Here is a 19738-nt window from a genome sequence, read left to right as displayed (position 1 = left end):
TCCATTAGGTATTGCAAATTAGACATTATAATATACATATCAACATCTCAAACTCCGAAAAATAACTGGACTGTCGCGGACACGAGCACTCGTCATATAGACTGTACAAGCGCCGTTAGAGTAAACCATGCTTTCTGTCATTTTTACCTTCCTTTAGACTCACCATTTATGATTTACATATAATGCTAACCGGCGGGTAGGGATTCTAAATTGCCCTCTATTTCAACGGTAGCGCTATTGAAAACAAATTTTTAACATCTTTACAAATTGAACAATAATAGGTGGCAACAGCTATACTTTACACAAGAATTTAAAAATCCGTGTCCGCGATAGTACTTTTATACTATGTATAAGGGTAGAAGTCATATTTGTTAACTGCATTGGGTTTGTTGTCAATAGAAATATAGTTTTAAGGTCACATTTCGTACATTCAACACATTGTTTGTCTAAAACCTAACCACGGAATCAAAACAAAATATTAGATATACAATTTGAACTCAAATATTATAATATACAATTTCGGTTTGAGAATAAATAGTTTATCAGATAATTGGCGGCAGGTTTTTTACTTTGAACAGATGCGTATGGGATTTGGAGCGACTGACATTTTGGGGTGACTTGTTAGGTGGAGTATTCAATGTTGCGACCGTATTCTGACGGGATAAAGGCTTGTGAGCACTTAAAGGAGCTCGTGGCGTGGCAAAGCCATTGTTATTGAGCTTAATTTGCGATCGAGTCAACCTGTTAGGTGTAGTCAACAGGTCTCCCTTCGGAGTCATAGGCATAATATTTATACTGGGAATATTCTCCTTAGCTAGTTTAGACGTCACGGCGAAATTTTTCCTCGGAGTTTTTTTTGGGGTGTTCTTAGGAGTTTTCACTTCTGTTAACACGGGACAAACGTTTAACGTGGGAATGATTTCTTTTGCAGTAGCCATTGAACTGCGACTGATCTGCTTCTCGTTTATACAGTCCTGTAGAGTAAAAGTAATGTTATTTAAATTGAAATGCCTTGTTACCTATTGTAATACAAAAAAAAAACGAGATAGCAGCAATTTGTGAAAGTAAGCATAGAGTACAAATATATTTTACGTCGTTTGTTTTTTCTTGTGGTAAAACTGATGTATACCTTAAAATCAGTATAAGTTGTGAGCATAGTGGTCTCCATGAGGGGATCCTTGTTGACGTTTTCACCCCGGGATTCTGTAGATGGCGCCGTGCTCACCGACATGCGACTGCTGCTGCTGCGCCGCTTGCTGCCGTGGGACTAGAGATTTACAAAAAAAGCATACAGATAACTGTATGTTCAGAAAAAGGAGTCCAACTTTTGACTTCACCCTGTTAATAACGTCTAGTCACGATCAATAGATGACAGAATCTATGGATGAACTTAATACACACGACATATCGATGCCTCACTTTCTCAAACTCGCATCTTATAAAGAGTGATTACTCAGGAGATGGCAAAACTTTCTAATTATTTTAAATTTCTTATTAAGAAGTTAATTTGGATTTGAAATCAGCCAGCAAAATTTGTATATACAATCCATTTTTTGCATTTCAGTAACTTTGTACTTTAAGATGAGTTTGAGAAAGTAAAGCGACGATATGTTATGTGAAAACACTCGCCGAAATTCATTCCAAGCTATCAAATATTTATCTAAACATAATAACAATGTCATTACAGGGTTATCGCAATTCAACAATGTAACTGAAAGAATTTGTGCAAAGTCACCTTCTCGAATTCCGACAATGAGCATGCAAATACATCGACCTCAACAAAAATGCTATTGAATAATTAATAGCCCTTGTAAGAGGAGCAAACTTTAAAATATTTGTACGAGCTACTGAGACTTGTAAAATGTGTCCCATCGTGCGTCTCCAGAGATCGGCTTTAGGAATCACTACTTTCAGTGACTAAGCATTTTTGGGTTATGCAATCACCCCTTTAAGATGAGGAAGACATGTTTTGCCAAGGTTAAATTACGCCTTATTTCTAGTTTATTATATCTTACCATTCCCATTACGAAAAGTGTAGGATACATCAAAAGGGTAACATGGATAGACTCCATACTCCTTAAATAGAGAAACTTAAGGAACTTGTTTTGAAGTTTCTCCACTGTTCACGTGACATGAACAGACAACCTGACCGGATATAAATTTGCCACGTGACGATAATAAACTACTCAGCAGTGCACTGACCAAATAGCAATGTGCAAGATCTGCCTGCTGAGTAGACGTTCCCTTTGTTTTATATTTAAAAATAATATAGTAATATACACGCACACATGTATATAGTTTATATAAATAGTCCAGCTTTTTACAAATAAAGATCTCTTTGAATCCAGACATCAACGCTGTCTCATTGACGACGGAACTCTCCTAACTACAGCATCCTCCCACTGCGGCCAAAACCCCTTTAGCAGTCAGCTTATCTGATCAGTCTTGTGAGTCTGTGACACTGATCGCTGATCCTTCCCACCTTCCGTCTGTTACCTTGGTCGCACGGTAACAGGATTCCTCTACTATCTATATACGTATATATAGTAGTGTACGGTTTGGGCTAGGCTGTCATGTAGGAACATAGGGTTGTTTGTGATAGGTTACAGTTTTCCCTTACAATTTCATGTATAACCAACTAGCTTTGATTACACATACGACGATACTCAACAGCAACACTCCTATCACACCCAACAAATACTACACAAAGACAGAGATAAAGTTAGTTGGCTCTACATCCACCAAGTGCGTATATTTGTACTCGTAAGGGTTCCAAATCATACTGCCACTTTCCAGCTTGCTTCCAATTAACGCATTATGTAATAACAGCAAATGTGCCCTGGCAATTCTTTGCTTCTTGAAATACAAATCCAAATCCTTTAAATACCCTCGTGGTTACATCTGTTATGTGCGCCAGGTAAGATAGTTTGATAGAATCATTCCTAAATCGCGTGCGGAAATGGTGTGAGTAACTTGAACTAAATCCATTGTGTAGTTGAAATTAATTGGTACGCGTCAATAAAACTGAGTTAAAATTGAGTTTAGGCTTGTCAAGAATGGACAAACATTAGGTAAAATCGCTACTATAGCTGTAAGGTTTTAAATTATTCAATCTACGCCTTAGGAATCGTATCCTCACCCTTCGTTTATGTTTGAGAATGCTGCCATTGACTTTTGGAGTCTTAACAAGACCGTTGTAGTCCAGTTTTCGCTTTACGTAATCGCCTTTGCCTTCGGCCACGGCTCGTGCTGCCAGACGACCGCTAACACGCCTGTAAAAATATTTTAGTACCATAATAATATATTTTAGGTTGAATATAATAAAATAGATAAAATCAAATTGCTAAATTTAGAAATCAGTATACTCGTCATATTTAGCTATGCTACTAGTATTCAGTAAATTGAAGATGAATTTAAATCAAGGAACTTATCATTGCAGATTGCGTTCACCCATAGTCAGTGAAGCCGGGTTTTCACATTACAAGCGCGCACGTACCCAATTCGCTCGCACTAGAATTGTCCTCGGAATATAATTGACACATTACGAGATCAATAGGTTCCGAGTATCATTTATCAAAGCTACTCCCAACATATCAGTTTTCAAGATGACGATTGATCTTCTCATTTAATGCCATTTTGTTTTGTCAATTTATTCGAGTAGACTTATGAAAATAGAACACTATCCTAAATAATGAGCATTAATAGTTTTAAAGCAAAATATAAATCAACATTACTAACGACGACAACTTGCTGCAGAAAACTTGAAGCATGCTTACTGTAAAACCTTGAAAATAGTAAAATACTTTTGACACATATCCCTAAGATAAATAACTATTGAAATAATAAAAGACAAGTCTCACGCACACATATACACACAATGTCGAGCCCCATGAACTTGTTTACTTGTATTATTTTCTCTTTTCCTTTTTTAGACAATAATTTATTACTATGCCAATAACTATAATTATAATCTTACGAGCATTTTTTTTTTGGATACCGTTACGAGCTAGGTTATAAGGAATAGATATAAGATAAAAGCCCTCGTAGCAATGACTCCCGCCCAATACCATAAGGGAGTAGGCAGAGGCTGAAAAACAGCGCCGCACGTTACCATCGCCGTTTCGGCATAAACTGAGCCTATACCTTTTGTCTCAATTTACTTTTACTGTTTTGAATGTTTTGTTTTTTAATTTTTTGACTTCTTTGCCACGTATAATTTTTTTTAAATGTTATTCTGAGACAATAAATTATTTATTTATTATTTAATCAACTCTGATCGGATGACGATGTCTGTGTGCACTCGGATCAGGCCCTGTACTTCTAACTCTACTCCGTCCAAAACAATTACTGTCAAATAAGTTATACATGACCAAATCAATAGACGCACGGTTTCCGTAACCATTACTTCGACCACCGCCAACCGCACTGAACGGATTATTTTTAACTAGGTAGCGACATGGATCGTAAAAAGAGTGTTGCACTGCTGTTATTGATAAGAAAGTATAGGAAAAAAACACAACGAAGGTTAACATCGAAGGAATGCGCGATGCGGGCAATTCGCAAACTCTTGCGATGCGTCGTGCGAGCTCATAGATTTCTGCGTCGCATCGCAGTTTTGTGTTTCGACCCTATTACTTATTTGGCAGTAATTGTTTCAGAGAACGAGAGTAGACTCCCAGATGTGTAGTCTCGGTTTGCGCACGCTTGTAACGTGTAAGCCCGGTTTAAACGACAGTTACCAGATTACAAGTAGAAACGAAAACAAATCAAGATTTCATTGTAAATAAATTGGACGCTGAATAATTTTTTCAAAATATTTTGCTCTCTTTAACGCTCTTTTCTTGTATGATAAAATACTAATAATAATAGATATTGAAACGGCGGACGACGGTGAGGAAGATTCCGATTACATAAATCAAACATACTTCAATAAATTATCAATACAACAAAGTATACAAGTTTTAAGTGTTGATTTCTATGTAAGCGAACCTATGGAGAAAAACTGTACATATTTCTCATTCCCTCTACATTTGCAAATGCCTAATTAAACGTAATGTATGACAGGGTTTAATATTTATTGCTATTGTCGCTAATCAGGGAAGACTTGCCTTCTCGTGACGCAACGTTCTCGCTTCATAACTTTCGCAATTCAAACGAGCACTGAAAGAAGGAATGAAAAATACGTGTGTGAATTTTATTCGAATGTTTACAGCATTTAGTAACGGAATAGATGTTTAAACTTCGGTTACAATGCTTAACGCAGAAGATAGGTAATGTATTTTTTAATATGGCGTAGATTTCCAATGAATACATTTCTCAATTTGTCCAAGTGCAAAGAGAGTCGTCTTTATTGTTTCCACATCTTGACTATAAGTCTGTAAAACAATTCCTCTCCAATTTTCCAACTTTGTGTATAATTTTATTACTAATGCGTGAAACAAAATCTTTGTTACCAACTGTAAAAAAATAGTATGCTTAGTATCGTATATAAGTTTAGTAGCAGTTGAGCTCCTTGAGAAAGAGTTCGTCCAGGGAAGTTTTTTTTATAATGTCAAGTGACGGGACGAACAAGTTGTGCGCCTGATTTTAAGCTACACGCCCGTCCATAACAGTTGCAGTGCCACCCAGAGCTTCCAATCGCAAAGATTTGAGAGGCACTGCCACTGCGCCACTTAACCCACTTTAGCCGTCAAGCAGTAATGTGAGCATTACTGTGTTCCAGTTTTGAAGGGCAAGGGTACTGGTGAAATCACAGGCACATGGGACTTGTCAACTTACGTACCTGTGGGACAAGTGCAGTGGCAGTGCCCCTTAGACGTTTGTGGTTTAAAGTAAGTAAGTAAGTTAAAGCTCTGAGTGGCACTGCAACTGTAATGGGTAGGCGTGTCGCTTAACAGCAGGCGCACGACTTGTTCGTCCCGTCATTTGGTATGTATCTGTCGTTTATACAATAATATAAACGACAGATCCAAATAACAACAATCTAAAGTATTTAAATAGCATCTTACCTCTTAACTGTAGTTACAGCGGATCGCTTCAGCGCCGAAAGGTTGTTGGCGAACGTGGTTACGGCCTTCGTAGCGCTGCCCGTGATCAACTGGCGCTTTGCCGGCGGCCTATAAGTCAAGAGTACTACTTATTGTGAATATTTAATGTTGGCGAAGCGACGAAAGCAAATAGAAGAGTATTCGAGTAACGTGTAGGGAAGAATACTGTGAATTTGTTCATGCAGTAAATGGTCAGAACTATGGTCAGTTGTTGTTCTTACTATATCATTTTCTAGAGTAAAATATTAGGAACACCTTTGGCACAAAACGAATGTTTTAAGTGTCATTTATTTCAAAGACGTAACACCAAAATTACTCAATACTAAAAGGGCACCCACTATATCAAGTTACTTTAAAACAGTAATGATTTTACAAATAATACTAAACGTACATGTACGTCACACTCGCACTACAGGTTTATCGGGTGCGATTAATTGTTAACGCATTGCAAAGCGAATACACGTGTGGCATAACGCACCTGTTCTTCTGTTCAGAAGCGGCGAGGCCGGCGGCGGTACGGTTGCGTTTGCCCAGTGGTGACGTCGCCATCGAGCGGAACAGCGGCGTCGTAGGGGTTAACGCCTGTTTGCGGGCCGACAACTTGTTGTGACGCTCCTGTAGAGTGACTACAGTATTCAACTACACAATCTTTATAGAGAATTATTTAAATGAAACAGCGAAGATTTGGAAACAATAATTGTTGAATCTGAACTGAACAATTATTTTATAAAGATAAATTGACAAACACACGGGAGTAATAAATGTAAACCATACAACTATTTCTCCCGGTCCGGGAATCGAACCCGAGATCTCTGCGTGGCAGTTCATCAGGGTAACCGTTCGGCCACAGAGGCAGTCTTATATCTGGATAGCGCTGATCAATAGTCTGAAAGTACTTTATATTTTGTAAATGGCCGTGGATATCAATGAATTCTTCTTTAGTATTAAATAGAAGAAGTCAGTTTTTTCCTTGTAATATTATGCAAATATTGATCATGAGCTAATTACAATGTTATTTTGTGTCAATAAATGGCATTGTGTGTTATGAACTAATATATATATATATATATAAATTAACGTTTCCCAATATGGGTAGATGACACTAATACTAAACAAAAATAAGAGTAGCTGGTATTATCCGGTAAAAATCAGTGCAATAAGCGCCATCTAATTGATTTTTTAATTATCACTAGAAATTAGAGTAGCTTTATCTATCGTCATTTAATTTACAGTTCAGAGCGCACAGTGTGTTATTTTGCTTTAGTTGCGGACATCCTCGGTTTATGTTCTATTTCAATAGGTTGAATCCTAATAAATTATACTAAGAAACACCCATTTAGATATTTACTTTTATTATGGAGATATAATTTTTATTTCGAAAGGTCATTGAACTTCAAGAAACATGTTTTTGCCTGTATTTCCCGAAATATGTGAAACTTTCCTTTGTAAAAAGTACAAATTGACTATTTAAACAGGAGACAAATCACTCACAAGCATTTATGCGAGTATATTCATCGTTATATTATTTATTTTCTCTAAGACCCTAGAAAAAGTAATGCTAAATATAAGTTTGATGAGATAAAGTAATGGAAGCAGAAACAGTTTGAATTCGGTAAGAGATTTGCCATTGCCTATTTCAGTCTTCAAGAAGTTGTGAGGAAAACATAATTAACCATGCTCCAATATTAACAGTGTCGATATAGTTATTCGTATATTCTATATAGTTTATACCATACTAATCTCCTACACATGTTTGCATTAGCAAGGTGTCTAAATCCTAGAGTTATCTGAGAAACAGGAACAAGGCAAGTACCGGAAAGGTAAATTTCTCAGATAAAAAATACATCAAGAAAAAACCTGTCTTTCCAAATACAATCACAAAGAAATATATAAATAACCAAATATTAAAGAAGTTTCGCTTTTATGCAACGACAAAAGGAGGTTTGAATAATTCCTAAAATATTTACATTAGTAAACTATAGTCACCTCATTCTTATTGCCTCTGTAATTAAAAATAAATTTTAATATAAATAGTAAGCGACACAAAGGCGACACACAATTATGAATTATTATCATAGTAGTGTAAACCCCCTAAACGCGCATACGCCGTTGTAGACGCTTAAATTAGCTGACCCGCCACTTTAAAGCTCGAGTGACGGCTATCTGCCAAGGGGAAAAGCAATACCCGTGTGCCTAGCTCTGAAGTTGCAAAACCACAAAGGTAGACGAGCCGGTGCGACGAAGACGGCTTCACAAAGATAGAGAAGAGGAAGCCCACCAGCCGTAACCAGTTTGGCACAGTACCGACAATATCGAACTACCTGCTGCGTCCGGCCATACCGACGACGCTGCTACACCTGTCACGACTGCAGTACGAAGTCTGAGGAGATGGTGGAACCATCAGGCATAAAGCCAAATATACCCTCACACACTCTACAAGGAAGAATTCGCGATTCCGCGGCAATTCACCTGGCATCAGATTGCGTCACACGTCGCCGAAAAGTGCAATTCGTGTAGATTAGTTAGAAATAGAGTTTTATTATATCGTGTGTATATTAGTCCTTAAGGTAGATATGTATTATATTGATCATGTGACCTGAACTAAATAAATAAATAAATATAAAATAATAATGTTAGATGTTCCTTTAGTAAATCCATAGTGATCTTAAAACGACCATTACTAAAATACGAAAGAATTTCTTACTAAAATATGAAATATTTTAAACAACGATATAAACATGCGCACCGCTTTTCTGGTCTCCCATTCGTCAGTCATGAGTTGCAATAGAGGTTTGCCGTCGACTGTAAAAGTGTTACCAGTTTTCGCCTCATACTCTGTCACTAACTCACGCAATTGTTCTTCGATTTTAGGCAACTGTAATACAAAACAAAAAATCTTTATAAATAAGGTCCAGAATTTACTGAGGTAACGCTTAGTAATAACTACTAAGTATATATCATATTCTGACATACACTTACATATTTATTTTTTTAATTTTTTAGCTGTACTAGACATGCCTATCGTTAACAGTTGCAGTGCTTTTCAAAGGTTTAAATCCTAACATATAAAATTGACAAGTTCCATGTGCCTGTAGTTTTACAAGTACAGCCCAGTAATGCTCATATTGCAGCATAGCGACGAAAGTAGGTATTGAGGGAGCACTTCTCTGGATAAACTCTAAATATCTCAAAGAGGTTTCCAAATAACTTTCAACAAGCTATAAACGGTAACTACATGTCCGTCATGGCAATAAAATCCTTGTTTATAAACATCAGAGATTCAAAATATAATAAAGGGACAAAAATTGTTTCAGCAATTCCAACCTACTGTATCCATAATAGAAACTAATTCAAGATCTTTGTATTATTATTTATTCCTTTGCATCAGAGGCCAATATCTACTTCGGGTCGCTGGGTCAAAGTATCATTCTTAATAGGTCCACACAAGTGAACTGCTATATTAAAAGCTCAACAAACCGAGCAAATCTTCAAGTATTATGTGTCTTACCTTATTAGCTATCGATTTCCTTTCCTTCTCCTCTCTTAGCAACTGCCCTCCACGGTTGTGATAACGCCCAGGTTCCGAAGCGCGAGCTTCCAACTCAGTCATCTTTAGCCAAAGATTCTTGCGTGTCAGGACCAATTCGAAGATACATCTGAACAAAAAAAGTTACTTAAAACAGAATCAAATCAGCATTATTACATATAAATAGTAAATTGGCATATGTTAGGGAGTTAATGCTAAATATTTAGAGAAAGTACAAAAATTGTTTTTATAGATTTATTTGTATAGTAATAATAATAAATAATAACGCCCACACACTCATAGACCCGCACTAGGGAAACCCTGCATCGCGGGTGCCATAGACACACACATAAACAACCACAAATTACACCCAAACTCACGAAATAAATAAATGTAAGCCATACAAATATTCCTCCCGACACGGGAATGGAACCCGGGATGTCTTGCGTGGCATTCCAGGATGGTAACCGTTCAGCCACGGAGGCAGTTGTACATACATACGTACTTTTATTCGCTATTAGTGACGGAAAAGCTTTTATTTCAAAGTCACTAAAACAGAAATTCCAATATTAGTAATTTAATTCAAGCATTGCGTGTAACACATCACTGGGTTCAGCTCAGTAATCACAGGTAATTACTACTATTTATCAAGTATGGCAGACATGTTACGTGTTATTAATTACATATTTAAAAAGGGTTGTAAATGAAGATATTAAAATACATTATGTGTTAAAAACGTACTTACAAGAACGTAATTACTGACTTCTACAGTATATGAAATGATATTTTATGAACTATAATAAAATATCATTTTATATATTGTACTCCTAATCACTTTCTTACTGGTGTCTAAAGGCCCATTTAGATGGAGAGTTTCTCGTCTCGAAGACACGATTATCGAAAGAATATAAAAAAACTTTCCTCGTCTAAACATTTGCGATTATCGACCGTCCACGTGAGCGATAATCTCCTCGCCTTTCAATATAACGTCTCCGTGTAAACAGAACTCGAAAGCAAAAATCGTATTTCGAGTTTCTGTGCCAGCCGTTTCTACCACGAGTGCAGCGCGCGAGGGTGTTTTGATTATCACTGCTTTTCTAAGACAAGAATTAATGGAACAAGAGCGAAAAAAAATTTCAAATAACGGTGAGTGAGTGAGTGCCTCTGTGGTCGAATATAGCGTGGGCAATATAGTATTTAGGGTGCTCTCGTAACGAATATGGCACTCCTTTCTAAATCCAGGATGAAAAGTCGTGCCCGCACTTTTCAAATAATGGCAAGTTGGGTATCGTTTTTGAGGTATTTGAGGGTGCTCATTACGAACATAGCATTTATTTCTAAATCCAAGATGGCCGACACGACTTTTCAAGTAAATGTACTTTTCAATAAACACTCCTCACTAACTCCCCACTCACTCCCTACTCACTCCCTACTCACTCACTCACTCACTCACTCACCACTCACTCACTCACTCACTCACTCACCACTCACTCACTCACTCACTCACGCACTCACTCACTCACTCACTCACTCACTCACTCACTCACCCACTCACTTACAACTCACTCACTAACCACTCACACACTCACTCACTCAGCCACTCACTCACCACTCACTCACTCACCACTCACTGACTCACTCACCCCTCACTCACTCACTCATCACTCACTCACTCACGCACGCACGCCCGCGCGCACGCACGCACGCACGCACTCACTCGCACACTCAGTCACTCACGCACTCACACACGCACTCACTCGCCCTATAAATTTATCATAATTGTCAGTTTTGTTTGTGTCAGTAGTTATATAATTTAAAAAAAAATGATAAATCAAAATTATATTTCTATACAGTGCAATGAACTTAATATTATCAGGAGTTCCAAATTTGAATGATTTTTGCGTCATTTTGATATATCCATAATCAATACCGCAGTAATCACTGAACTCGAATGGCAATTCTCGCACTCAAAACGGTTCGAACCGATTTGTACGATAATCGTATGAACTTGAAAAAATGTCATACGACATCGTGTTTAGACAAGTCGAAAACTCGTAAGCAAGAATCTCCTTACTACATATTTCTCCGTGTAAACAGTCGAGGAGGCGATTAAGTTGCTTACGAGTCTCGTATGACATAATCGTAGGCGAGATTTTAGTTCTTGCCTGAATGTAAACATTATGATACGATAATCTTATGGCGATTATTGCTTACGAGAATCGCCTACGAGTTTTCGTCTCGAAGCGTGCGAGAAACTCTCCCCATCTAAATGGGCCTTAAACACATACATGTCTCTTCTAAAAAACGCGACACAGGTTACAAGCTGTAATTTACAGCGGACAAACAAGATTATTATTTAGCAGCAGTAGAGCTCACAAGAGTGAAAGAGTTTGTGCAGGGAAATACTGCCACCTTAACTATTTCTACCGCCGTAATGTGAGCATTACTGCGTTCCGGTTTTGAAGGATTAAGGTGCTGTTGAAATTACAGGCACATAGGACTTGTTAACTTATGTCTCAGGATGACGGACAGGTATGACGCTTACCATCAATCACACGGCTTGTTCGTCCCGACATATAGTATCACAAAAAAAACATAGGTTCATCAGCTTTCTTGTCCTTTACCTCCTATTCCTTAAGATAGCTTTCGTAGTGTACATTTTCATACTGTTGTCTGTATTCGAAAGTTTCTGATCATCATCAACAATAATGCAAAATTAAATTACTCACTTGTGCTCATTATAATAGCTGGTAATCTTGTCGAAATACAACTCATGAAGTGTGAGAGTGTCTTCAGTGAATATGTCTTGATAATAATGAACGAATTCTTCGCGCTGTTTTTGTGAGTACATCACATTGTCCCACATCAGCTTTATCTTAGTGCGGACATTCGCTACGAACACCTATGACAAATAATTAAGAAATGAACAACAAATCAGTTGTGATTTAAAGTAACAGCTACTATAAAGTGGATAGACTGGTCATGCGTGTAGAGCATAGAGACAATGGTAAGAAGTTTGTTACTGGAGTGGAACCCAAGGACCGAAAGAAATTTTGGCTGTCCATCACACTTTTTTTTAAAGCCCCGCGCTAGGGAAACCCTGTGACACGGGTGCCATGGACACACACATAGACAACCACAAATTACACCCAAAGTCACGAGATAAATAAATGTAGGCCATATAAATATTTATCCCGGCCCGGGAATCGAACCTGGGACCCCTGCGTGACAGTCCGGCGTGGTAACAGTTCGGCCACGAAGGTAGTTGATCTATGCTCAACATTGGATAATATTGAGGTAATAAAGGTGACAATGAATAAGTATATATTTTTTGTGAAACATCTGCACTCGTTTTGTTATTATTATGAATACAAAAACAAACAAACACATAGAAAATTTTTTTCGTCGACCTGGTGGGACTTGAACGCACGTCCATGCTGCACCGTAGCATTGCTCTTTATCAAGTGAGCTACGGGTCCAGTTTCGGATGAAGCATGAACGTGGGTTCAAGTCCCTACGTGTTGACGAAATTTTTCTGTGTTCGATCTTTCTATTCATAATCAATGAATAAGTCATTCATTAAATGTATTCATACAATGTGGAGTAATTATTTAATTATAATATAATCATAATAATAATTAAATTGACTGCTTCAGTGGCCGAACGGTTACCATGCCGGACTGCCACGCCGAGATCCCAGGTTCGATTCCCGGGCCGGGGGAAATATTTGTATGGCCTACGTTTATTTATCTCGTGAGTTTGGGTGTAATTTGTGGTTGTCTATGTGTGTATCCATGGTAACCGCGACACAGGGTTTCCCTAGTGCGGGGCTATGTTGAGTATGTGCGTTGTTGTTGTTGTTGTAATGTAGACTCTGTAGTGTACTCTGGCCAGTAGGGACTTCTATCAGTTGATAGGTATGTTTCTGATTGGTGAGGTAGTATACTCTTAAGCACTCAAAAACAAAAATCGCGATTCATGTTGAATTAGTATTCTGTAGTCTTGACAAGGGTTGTTGCTGATGTAGGCTTTTTACATATCAGCGGAAGCTGACGCGGACGCTGATTTTATGTATTATCAAAACGCGAAAAATGTACATGCTTACTGAATCTATATGAAAAAGCTTTCTAATTTCTTTGGTATTATAATAAAATATTTTTCAATGATTTTGTGACATTTATTAAGAAAAGAATCAATCTGCATGAAAACAATTAATCTGCCCAACATAATCGTTCTGAAATTTTATCCATCTCATTTAAAAAAACAGCTGAGCTACTTTTTTGGCTTACAGTGTTTCTGGAAGGCTTTTATGTCATTCCAGCGTGATTTTTGGGTCATGTCACGCCTCGAACAATCACAATCAGTATTAGCATGTATGAATGCGGATGCTGCTGCGGATATATTAATTTATGCTGATTATCCGCGAATGCGGATGCTGATTTTCGCAACAAACCCGGTCTTGAGACCATAACGGGTTAAGACAGAATCAAAAGTGTTTAAAAGTCATCTGTGGCTCAGGCATAAACCTAGTTAAATTGTTTATATATTATTAATATGTGTTAATTTAAGTTTATGTATTGCATGTCAATTAAAGTAGGTAGTTTAAATATGGATTTTTTGTAGGATTGTTTGATTTCTCTATTAATTATAATTTTTGTTTTGTACCTGTTTTTCTCTGCATTGTTTTATAATCCTTTGTAATAAGTAATCTAATGTATGTAAAGCAAGCAGTAAACGTATTATCTATTTATCATTAGAAAGTCAAAGAATTTGAAAGATATTAGTTCTGTATACCTGAATCTTCTGCCTTTTGATTTGGTCACACCGCTTAATCTCCTCTTTGATGGCAGCTTCAGTCTGTGGATTGCAGCCCTTATGCGCTTGCAAGAAATTGTCGCGGTAAATCTGGTCCTCTTCTAGGCAATCCCATAGCTTTGATAAACGCTCACGTAGCTCCAATACCTACAGATAGGTAAAGAAATTTCAGCTGTGTTTGACTCCTATTTAGCGTACAACCACCCAATAGAATTCTTATGTTTTTGAGGTCACCTCTTGAGTATAAACTCTGTTTATTTAGATTGCAGTCTTTCCTCTCTCACATGGCTGTATGATATAGTATACTAGTACTGACCTGTCTGATATATAATACTTGTTTTAATAATGTTCATGTACCCTATATCAGAGATAATAAGGCGGTACATACCCTGTTGTTAGTCTGTTGGAATTTCTCCTGCAAGTCCTGGCGTAGCTTGGCCAGTCGATCCATGTTGAGGTCAGTCACTTTGAAGTCCACAGACAGGGAGCTCACCACTATATTCTCGAATTTATTCTGAGGCTTGATCTGAAGGTGTTCTGTGACAGCAAGAGATACTTTGATAACAAACCAATTATAACAAGCCTAATAACCTTATATCTGAAAGCTGTGTCTGAATTTCTTCATCTGTTACTATCCAACTCACTGCAGCGCAGACCTCAATTCCTTCACTCATCGCGATTTAACGCTACTAAGTGTAAGAACTCATATGAGCATGTAGCTTGTCACAACTCCTGGGAATTCTATGCCTCTGGCTAATGTTGGAGCCACTCCATGGCGCTCTTTGCCCATAGCTTGTTTGACATGATTCATTTGATTTAAAAAAGGAAAATTGTCATTACAATAAATTACTTACCCATAATATCCTTAACCTCAACTTGTGTATTAAGAAAAATCTCAGCCCTCTTGTCTCTCTCTGCTTGCAGCACAGTGAGGTGATTTTTGAACTTATCGAGATCCTCTTCAGAGGGCAGAGGAATATCCTGCAGCTCATGGATAGTAACGCCCAGTTTGTCAACTAGGTCACGTTGCCATTCCAGGAGACGCTCCATCTTCATTTTTCTTTCTCGTACTTGATCTCTATATCTGGTCATGACAAAAAAAATGCTTGTTATGTGCACCTTAGTCTCAGCTAAATTAGGACCACCCCTATTTATGTCCAGAGCTAATTAGTAAAGTTCTTGTGTACATTAGAAAATAAAACAATTTTATTCAGATATAAATTACGTATTTTTGTTTTTCCAAACAAATCAAATTTCAGGCTCTTTACATGTGACTGGAACCTGTGAAAATTCTGAAATATTGCTTTGTTTGAAAAAACGTATGTATATACGAGATTCTATATTTGTTTGAAAACAAAAATAGTTTCATTTAATAATAAGTGGCATTAGCTAAAACTTGATTTGTGTATATTAGTCATTTTTACTGCAATATCCCAGTTGCCTAGCGACTATAGTGATCGTCTTTTTGGTTTGGAGGCCTATGCCCAGCATACGCAGCAGTAGAGCTCATTGTGAAAGAGTTTTTCCAAGGAACTACTGCCACCTTACCTATTCTGCCACCTAGCAGTAATTTACTAGCAGTAGTTACTATTACTGCGTTACAGTTTTGAAGGGTAAGGGTGCTGGTAAAATTACAGGCACATGGGACTTGTCAACTTATGTCTCAGAGTGACGAGCGTAATGGCAGTGCCCCTCAGATCTTTGCGATTTAAAGCTCTGAGTGGCACTGCAACTGTTATGGACAGGCGTGTAGCTTCCCATCTGGAACAACTTGTTCGTGTCATCAATTCATATTATAAAAAAAACTGCACTGTATAAACCAACCTATGTCCTGCTGCTAAGCAGTGGTCAAAATGGACAATTGTAAGCTAATAAGGGAAGATGTCATAGGCCATTGCCAATTCCAACAACAAATAGAACCTGGTCATACGAAGAAAGTATCAATCTCTTACCCTGCAATTTGCTTTTCCAACTCATCCTTGTACTCAATCATCATCATGTTATCTTTGAACTCAAGTACTGTGATATCCATTGCTAGGTATTTACTCAGCTCTTCTGCTTCTTCTTTTAGTTCTACAATGATTAATAATAAGATATAAATACTCGTTGACTAAAGTGATTAGAAATAATTGTTCATCTTCTTGTTGCTGTCATCATTACTTGTTATGATTTGAGAACATAGTCAAATGCTTGTCTATAACTTAATTTTTGTTTATTTAATTTTTTTTTTTGTTGAGCTGCAGCATCTATCTTTACTACATATAAAGCTACACCTAGCAAACATGGCAACATATACAATTATAATACATAATAATTTGTAATAATTATAACTCAGATTTGTTTCCATTTCATAAACTACATAATGATTTTCAGAATGGCAAAATTCATCTGTGAACGTAATTATTACTACCTCTCCAAAGTGCCTACATTATGTGAAAACAATGTTCCCACACACCCTTCTTAAAAGGTGGTGACATTATGGTTCCAGATGTACAAGTAAATAAGCCATGGTCACCTTCAAGTTGGTTACCTTACACTATCCCCTTAGCACCAATAGATGTAATTTAATATTATCTAGACTGATTCAGGATTTAATCTTCTTGTTGTAACATAAATAATATTTGTATCAAAATTGCAAGTTATGTCCATTACAAATAGTACACACAATAGAAAGCATAAAAAACTCACTACTAATAGTTTCCTCCATAGCCTTTATTTTCTGTCGGGTCTCAGAGATCACATCTCGATGGAACTCTTTCTCAATCGGAACAAGCTCAGTGATGTAACTGATTTTTGTTTGGTCATCCACACCCAGATGCGACCAGCTTTGCCAGAGCTCTTCCATCATGAGACGGATGTTCTGGGTGATTTCTTGCAGAACATCATGACTACAAAAATTTATAATGTATAAAACTCTCAGTCTGCACTTACGCTTGAGGCCAAAAATACATAGTATAGTTTTATTTAATAGCAGAAATGTTGCAGGTTGTCTAGTCATAATTATGTCCACTTATCAGTACCACAGTACCTACCTAAATTAACAATTTCTGAAAATTAGCGGTTTGTTTGCCTCTGATATTAAAAGTAGTGTTTTGTACATAGTATGACAACGAATTTTAACGGTTACATTTTATGGCACCTACCTACATAATATTCTAAAATCTATGCAACAAGGACGACTATAGATTTAGATACAAAGTGTAGGTATTTTATTAGTAAAGTTAACATATAGGTATTATTCTGTGTTTATACGGCGATTGCAAGATATATGTATAATATCAATAACCAGCAATAAACATACAAGGATTTCATGTCATGGGTTTCGTTATTATGTGAGTAAGGGCGTCAACCGGCGTCCGTGGTATATCTAGAGAATGTTGTTTTTGAAGCAAAACTTCGGCACTACGTATACATTTATTCGTTCAAAGCGAGTAATTAAACAAAACTTATCACTATTTATCATGAAAAACGAGAAACTTACCATAATTTTGCTACTTCTGGTGGCATTTCATTCATCTTGTTAACTTCACAAATGCCAACTTTTAATAAAAACTACGACCACATATATTTTCCACACTTAATCAGATTGCGTTACAACACAACTAATCTAAAATTATACCAAGAATTCACAATAAACGTAAAAATACAAATTATTATCTCGCTGCACATCAACCAACGTTCGCAACAAGTTTTCAAATTTAAACGTTACGAAACAAAATGTCTAGCATCTGTACTGTGATTGGTGGACGGCAGCGGGTGGATGTCTCGGCGCGCTTATTTGATTCGATTTTGATTCTTGTTTATTGGCTTGAGTTCATGCAATAATAGTCTCACATTTTATTACTATTCTATCAATATTATAAATGTTTTCTAATAACTTAAAATATAACTAACCTGCTACGTGTAATATTATACTATATTCATAATATTAAACGTGTCATTAGATCCACTTACTAAGAGCACAGAACACTATACCTACTGACTAAGGGTCGTATTCCAAAACTCAATGCTCAAATCAGGACTTGAGTATGGTTTCAAGCAGAGTTTTTATTCCAGAATATTACTCAAGCGTAGAATCTGTAATCGGAGTTCACCTGAGTAATGTCAGAGGAAGTGACAGCTTGATGCTTATTTTTAAACAATGCTTGAGATTCGATTCAACTTTGCTGATTCCTAAATCGTACTCAACTCTAAAATTTTGTCTTGAGTGTAGTTTTGTCCAAATCTATATTCACTTGAGTGAGGTCCTAGTTGCGCTTAAGTACATAATTATTGGCGAAAAAAATACAATATTACGATGAAACCATTTGAGAGTTTTGATCTTTAACAAAATATATCAATGATGAATATCATACTCAATTGCTTCGGATGTTGAAAGACCTACAAGACCAGTACGACATGAAGGAACACAGATTTAAGCAGCGATATAGGTTCAACGTATCAACCAAGATTGGTAAAAAAATTAATTTAACCTAGGAAATGAAACTATTTTTCCGGATTTAAATCGCGTATATTTGTTTTTTCAAACAAATCGACGTTTCGGGCCCTTTACAGGTCCCATGGTCACGGTTAGTTTAACCTATCATAACAGATGACCGAAATCAGACAATCGTAGTTACCCAATCGCACCTGAAATACAGATTATGATTTGCTTACGTTTATAAGTATGTACGGGATCATTAAAGTTAAAGATTCTTTTATGGGGAACCGTAGGTACATGGTTTTATTACAATATGATTACGGAGTATACGTTAAGAATATAATTTCCTAAGTTTAAAACTTACATTCAAAGTATCATATAAAATGGTGTTTTCAAGTGTAATATTTTACCAATGGAATCAATGGACTATATGATTGTTTGACTTTGATCAACTAGAATGTTGTAATTTAAACTTCTAAGTTAAAATCTAGGTAGTTTCAATAATACAAGCTTTGTTTTGTTGATAGGCATATAGATAATAGCAACTTCTCTCAAACACTGCATTCGTTTATGAATTTCCAATAGTAATATCATTGTAATTTAGGAATTATAGCGATCATCGCCGCCAGTGTAAGTTTTTCGTGTCCCATTCGATCAGCGTAACAAATCATTTTCATTTAAAATACTAAATTTCAGCGTAACGTATTTGATTTTGACAATATTAAAATTCTACCTATATGAAAAGCAAAGGGAACCGAAGGGATACAATCAAGTATTAATAGAGTAATACGAATGAATTAACGAAAATCGTATAGAACCATGGATAATCCCAGCGCAAACTTGAGTGAAAACTTGAATGTAGTTCAGCTGAGTACGGCACTGAGTGTCAGAGTTAAATACTAGAGGCCAAGGCCGTAACAAAAGATTGTC

General features: G+C 36.8%; 1 protein-coding gene across 1 annotated transcript; it reads right to left on the bottom strand.

Annotated features, from left to right (window-relative positions):
- On the bottom strand, positions 1-18005 carry LOC113238153 (protein regulator of cytokinesis 1-like). Its single transcript, XM_026474902.1, has 14 exons — positions 17870-18005; positions 17077-17276; positions 16341-16461; positions 15243-15472; positions 14777-14925; positions 14368-14535; positions 12303-12475; positions 9556-9703; positions 8794-8922; positions 6526-6662; positions 6009-6116; positions 3140-3272; positions 1130-1267; positions 1-974 (listed from the first exon to the last, which is right to left on the bottom strand). The coding sequence occupies exons 1-14, from the start codon at positions 17902-17904 to the stop codon at positions 543-545; spliced, it is 2301 nt and encodes a 766-aa protein (XP_026330687.1). The 5' UTR covers positions 17905-18005; the 3' UTR covers positions 1-542.
- Positions 18006-19738: the final 1733 nt, after the last annotated feature.

The sequence above is a fragment of the Hyposmocoma kahamanoa genome, unplaced genomic scaffold (genome assembly GCF_003589595.1).
Source record: "Hyposmocoma kahamanoa isolate Upper Pololo Valley unplaced genomic scaffold, ASM358959v1 95, whole genome shotgun sequence".
Lineage (NCBI taxonomy): Eukaryota > Metazoa > Arthropoda > Insecta > Lepidoptera > Cosmopterigidae > Hyposmocoma > Hyposmocoma kahamanoa.
Note: the sequence above shows the minus strand (reverse complement) of the source record. Positions and strands in the feature narration are given on the sequence as shown.

What these genes read in the sequence shown, in the direction of transcription:
- LOC113238153 (XM_026474902.1), bottom strand. Translation starts at nt 17,904, where the DNA reads ATGAATGAAATGCCACCAGAAGTAGCAAAATTATG. An exon ending in TATGGAGGAAACTATTAGTA is followed by an intron (nt 16,462 to 17,076) that starts GTGAGTTTTTTA and finishes TAATCATTGTAG; the next exon opens with AACTAAAAGAAGAAGCAGAA. An exon ending in TGAGGTTAAGGATATTATGG is followed by an intron (nt 14,926 to 15,242) that starts GTAAGTAATTTA and finishes TTGCTGTCACAG; the next exon opens with AACACCTTCAGATCAAGCCT.